We start from the raw sequence: 6,000 nt of genomic DNA, 5'->3' as shown, positions 1-6,000 counted from the left end.
CTGAACAGCTTCCAAAAAAAAAATGACTGAAAACGCGGTGGGAAGTGGTCGAGGAACCATTTCGTGAGCTGAACGCAGCTCCGGAGGCATTTGCCAAGGCGATGGGTGGCTGGAGGAGAGGGATTCCTTCACGCGGGAGACTTTTCAGCACCCTGGACAGCACTGGGAGCAGAGTTCTAGTCTGCCTCCCCCCGGATCAGCTGTTAAACTGGGATGCCAAGGCCTTTGCTGGGATGGACCGTGCACGGGGGCTGGTTTCGGCATTGCTGGGATCGGATCTGGGACAGCCCAGCAGATCTGCAAGCCATGGGGCGGCTGGAGGGAGCTAATGGCTCCCACCCAGGCAGCTTCCTTTCTGGGGTGATTTCCCGCCCCCCACCCCCGCCAGTGCTGAATCAGCATCCTCCGGTGCAGCGGGCACCTCTCCCGGGAGGCGCCAGGGGATGATTTCATCACTCTGAGGTTGTCAGTGGAGCTATCCCCTCCCCGCCTGTGCAGACAGCCCGGCTCTGAGCTCAGCAGTTCCGGTCACGTTGCTGTGTGTTTACGCCTTAGCGGGCTGGAAGCTGCGCTCCCCGGGAGCCAGGGGCCTGCAGTTTGCAACCCCCGTCCTCTGCGCTGGGGGGGGGGGACCCGGGCCCCGCTCTGCCATGGAGACCGCAACTTCGGAGGCAGGGCGCCAGGGAAATCTGGAGGAGATCTAGGGCAGGAGGGAGAGAGGGGCTGTGAGGGGTGCAGTGTCCCCTATCCGAGGATTTTTTTTGGGGGGGGGGGGGGTTTGGGGATGCGAGTGAACGCTTGGAGGTTGCACTGGCTTTTCTAAGCCTCCCCCCTTCCTCCACCCCCAGCAAGCTTTGTCCTTGTCCAGCAGCTGTGCAACACCTCCCTGGATGACACCCTGCAGCTGCCAGCATCTTCTCCTGTCACCTCCTCTTTCCTCTCAGGTAAGGGAAAAAATGGGCATGTTGGGGGGGGTGGGTCAGCAGGGGAGATCTGGAGGAGGGGGCTGAGGTGAGACACAGAAAGCCAGGGAGGGCATGATTGCATGGGGATTCCTGGTGTTAATGAGTGTCCTTAGCTGAGCCGGACTAAAATCCTGAGCAGCTTTAGAACTGTGATGATCAGGACGCAGCACAGGATGATTTTGCGTGACGCTCAGATCCATGCTCTCCTTTAGAATAGGCTGGGGGAGCACCTTTAGTGCCTGGTTAAACTCAGAAAAGAAATTAAAGTCTAAAATTAATGGGTTCAGAGCCTGTTCAGTGACCCTAACACTAACTTGTCTAATTCAAACAATGCTCTGAGTCCCCACAGGGCCCATTTCACTGAGGCTGGGATGGTGCAAGGTGCGCAGGGGGTGGGTAGTGAACCCCAGCTGTTTGATGGCTCTGATATCCCAGCTAGTGCTAAGTTATTAAAAGCCTTTATAAACCCCCTTTCTCTCCACCCCACATGAGAGCATTCCCTAGTGCTCTCCAGCTAATGAAGGGCTTTAAAGTGGTTCCAAGCTGCAGTCCTTTCCTGCAGGAATCAGACAGCTAGTACAAATTTAGCTTTTCTAGGGCTAGCATCTCCCTAGAGGATATGCAGTTGGGTTTTAGACCTACAGCAGCGAAGGGGTCTTGTGTAACCCAGGGGAACTTTTCCACCTGGAGGCCTTCTTGGTGCAGTGTTAGAAGTTGCCTAGCCCCTGGAAAAGGGGCTGATGGCTCTTTCTTCCTGGAGCTGCTGGTGAAGATAACGGTTTCAGAAGTGCATGAGACTCTGCAATTGCTGGTGAAAATAGGTAGAGTCCATGAGTTTCACCACTGAATTCAGTGAGTGCAGGATCAGGCCAAAGGAATCACTTCTTATCATCTCTGCACAGTACTGATTGTGGCCCAAATTCTGCTCCCAGCAATGCTAACTTGAACCTAGAGTAATTCCAGTGAAGCCAAAGAGAACAGAAGTTGGCCTTGTGTGTTTAACTTATGCAGTGAAATAAAAGACATCAGCTGTTGGCTGTTACTCAGGCAGGAATGTTTAAATAATTGATAGGAAACAGCTTTTTCATTCACATTTACCCTGATGTAAGCTTTAAATAAAATACAAGTGATAATAAGACTAGCGAATAGGAATCTTTAGGTGAAATCCTGGCACCATTAAAGTCAATGAAGGTTTTGCCATTGACAGCACTGGGGGTGGGGGTGTGTGCCCAGATTTTGCCTCCTGTTTCTGGTCCTAGCTTTGCCATGGCCTCTGGGAACTCACTAAACCTCCCTGTCCTTAACTTTCCCCAAAAGGAAAAAGATTAAGCCTCACAATACCAGTGCAAAGTATTATATAAAATGTTCTGAGATCTTCAAATCAAAGGTGCTGTAGATGTATATAATATATCAGTAATTATGCCGGGGAATGTGTGTTATTTTAGGAAAATGCAGTGGGAGAGATTAGGGAACTAACGTCTGAAAGATCTGGCCCCTTGAGTAAATCCCCTGACCGCTAAACTAGCTAGCTTAGCATTTATGAGGATACAATTTACATGAGTAAAAGTTGGGCTTTAGTAGTGTATTGAACCTTGGTCTGTATACACAAATACCAACACATTTTATATGCACACATACACACACCCCATATGCACACATTAGAAATGCATGATCAGAAATTAAATCTTTTCCTTTGGTTTAGCCAGCGTTTTGGTATTCAGTATAACGTTAGCCTGAAAGCATCACCTTAGGCTGCGTCTACACTATGAGCCAGGAGTGTGATTTCCCTGCTTGTGTACACAGAGTCATGCTAGTTCTCATCAAGCTCGCAGGAGTATAAACAGTTTAGCCACGCTGAGTACAAACCTACCTAAGCTCTGCCTCTGCTGCTGCCGTGGCTAGACTGCTCTTTATACTTGAGCCAGAGCAAGTGTGTGTACATAAGCAGAAGAATCGCACCTCTAGCTCATGTAGACTTAGACGAGCTGACTATACAATCAAAGCCATCCATTAGTAGATTAGAAACTGCACTGATCATTCCATCTCCTTTTCAAAACACTGATTGAATTACTTATAACTTATTAGTATTACAGCAGCAGATACAGATCGGGGCCCCATTGTGCAAGGTACTGCATGTGCATACAGTAAGAGTGCCTGCCCCCAAGAGTTTACAGTTTCAAGTGATAAGACAAAGGGTGAAAGAGAGGAAGTATCACCACCATTTTACAGATGAGGAAATGAGAGAGAGAGAGATTAAGTGACTTGCCCAAGGTCACACAGGGAGTCTGTGGCCAAGCTGGAAACTGAACCCACACCTCCAGAGACCCAGTCTAATGTCTTAACCATGAGACCAACCTAAAATGAACTGATCCTCTTTTCCAGGGGTTCTCAAACTGGGGGTTGACACCTCTCAGAGAGTCATGAGGTTATTATGTGGGTGTCACGAGCTGGTCAGCCTCCACCCGCAACATTTACAATAGTATTTAATAATTTTTTTAATGTTTAATTTATAAGGGGGGGGTCATACCCAGAGGCTTGCTGTGTGAAAGGGGTCACCAATACAGAGTTTGAGAACCACTGCTCTTTTCTACTTGGTTTATTTTAGTGTGGCATATTTCACCAGCACAAATCCTCTGCTTACCTAAAGAACCTGTACAGTATGAACTCCCTCCAGGTCAGGCATGTTGGTGGAGTAGTGTATAGCATGAGTTGCAACAGAAACTTTCTCCACAGGGCTCTACCAATGTCTCTCAGCACTGCCTAGGAAGGATCATTTCTAGGGGCGAGAGTAGTGTGAGTTCTCCATGCCCATTGAAACTTTGGTCCCACTGCTGAGACTGCCAACAAGCATGCTAATGAGTATCAACTCAGGAGCGTTTTTACATAAAGTTTTGAAAAGGCAAAAGTGCAAAATATTGACATTTAATCAATAAAAGTGGAGCCTATGGGCCAGATTCTCACTGACACTAAGGGCCTGTTCCACCTACTCTTAGGTCCCTTCTAAGCTGCCAGTTTGATGAGAATCTGGCTTTACTAGTCCAAAGGGAACTGGACAGACCACACTCATTTCACGGGGCTACTGAACAGCCACCCAATGGTCTGACCTTTAAATCATTGCCCACATGAGCTGGATCTGAATTTGGAGCACTGATGTGAAAGATTCTACTTCTTTCCCCTCTTCAAAAATCCCTCCTTGTCCACAGTAGTATGCTGCCCCGTGCCCTAGATACCTCCTCCTTTAGGAGCAGGATGGAGGGAAAGGTTGCTCTTTTAAGAGTATAATCCATATAAACTGAAACCCAGTTCCTAGATCTGCATGCATTGGAAGGGATGACCATGACATTTCTGCTTCATCTATCATTTAACTTAAAAAAAAAAAAGCACCCAGGTTTCAAAGAACATGCTTTATAAAAGCCCCTCTTTTGGAGGAATAAAAAGCACATCACCTTTTAATGATCCCTCATACCAAGCTGAACAACAATAGAGAGTATGGAATGTTCTGGCCACAGTTTTCAAGCTTGAGTGCCTAATGTCTGGTAACTAAAGTCATCTTTAGGCACCTAACCCATCAGATTTATTTTCAGAGGCCTTGAGCATGCACTCCTATTGACCGCAATATGAATTGCAGGTGCTCAGTATCCCAGAAATTCAGGCCACTTTCAGTTAACCCTCACAATCTTTGTGTGTTATAGGTAAGGATTAACCTCATTTTATCTTTGGGGGCACTGAAGTACATAAATGGCCAGATTTTGAAAGGTATTTAGATACCTAAAGAAGCAGAGGCGCCCCTAGTGGGATTTTCAGAAGTATCAAGAGCACCAGATCCTCAAAAAGGTATTTACACTTTTAACTCACACTGAAATTAATGCGAGTTAGGCATACTGGCACTTTTGAAAATCCCATTAGACTCCTAGCTGCACATTCAGGTGCCTAGATACCTTTCAAAATCTGGGCCTATGCCTTGCCCAGGGCCATCCAGTGAGTCAGTGGAGATGCCAGAGTATCCCAATGTCCACGCTAATGCAAAGTAACATTTTTGAAGGTGTCTAAGTCCCTAAGGCCCATTTGAAAATGGCACTTGGGCACATTTTGACATTTTACCCATGACCAAGAAGCATGCACGAATACCAATACTATCTTCTCAAATGGCTTGTGTAGATTTGAACCACTCCCCATGTATCAGAAGAGATATTAAAACACTAAAGGGTACAAAACTTCAGGTGGGGAGGACCCAGTTTTGTTTTTTCATTGATAAGAAATGTCTCATGAAGGCCCTAATCCTGCTCCCACTGAAGCCAACAGCAAAACTCCCAATGACCAGTGCTGCAGGATCAGACACTATGTAAACTGGACACCTTTGACTTCATCCACACAGAACAGACAGACAGCAACTTATCCAGAGAAATTGCCAGCCCAAGGTCTAGGCACCACTTAAGATCTATTTAAGCCTTCAAAACGGGTGAATTTCACCAATTATGAGCTACTGAACTGAGAAGAGAGGAGTAGTGATTACATGTTACCAAAAAGGAAACCTGCTAGAAAGGAGATATCAAATCAGAAACCCAGGAGGTGCAAAACATTTCCCCAAGCCAAGGAGAAATAACAGTTTTTCTTGATTTTTTTTCCAAAATTTTGCTACAACTATAACTCCCTACATAACTCATTAGATCTCACCTGGAAAGGCAACTGTGTTTCTACTGCACATATTTTCACAATGGAGAACCTAGTTCCATTTTTCCTGTCTGAAAATTCAGTGCAATATATTACAATATATTACATTAAAGAGCCACAATATGGGCTTGTTTTCTACTCAAATATTAGGACTAATAATTTCACAGGAGCATTAGAGGAGTGAGGCATACACCTTTCATTGACTAGTATTTGGGTACTCAGTGGTTATTTTCAAAAGATGCCTAGTGATGCAGACAGGTGCTTTTGAAAAAGCTCATGGAGCTGTCTAGGCAGCTAACTCCCCTTGATTTCAATAGGAATTGGCACCTAACATACTTAAGCACTTTTGAAAATTCAACTAGGC

At 46.0% G+C, this 6,000-nt stretch overlaps 1 protein-coding gene across 1 annotated transcript in view; it reads left to right on the top strand.

Annotated features, from left to right (window-relative positions):
- Window positions 1-750: 750 nt before the first annotated feature.
- Window positions 751-6,000, top strand: part of CCDC92B (coiled-coil domain containing 92B) — a 52,171-nt gene continuing 46,921 nt past the window's right edge. Inside the window, exon 1 of the mRNA XM_030536735.1 lies at window positions 751-944. Within this exon, the coding sequence (XP_030392595.1) occupies window positions 891-944 (54 nt within the window). The 5' untranslated portion in view covers window positions 751-890. The remainder of the gene's footprint in view (window positions 945-6,000) is intronic.

This window comes from Gopherus evgoodei, chromosome 17 (assembly GCF_007399415.2).
Source record: "Gopherus evgoodei ecotype Sinaloan lineage chromosome 17, rGopEvg1_v1.p, whole genome shotgun sequence".
In the NCBI taxonomy this organism is placed as follows: domain Eukaryota; kingdom Metazoa; phylum Chordata; order Testudines; family Testudinidae; genus Gopherus; species Gopherus evgoodei.
This window is presented reverse-complemented; position numbering and strand designations above follow the sequence as displayed.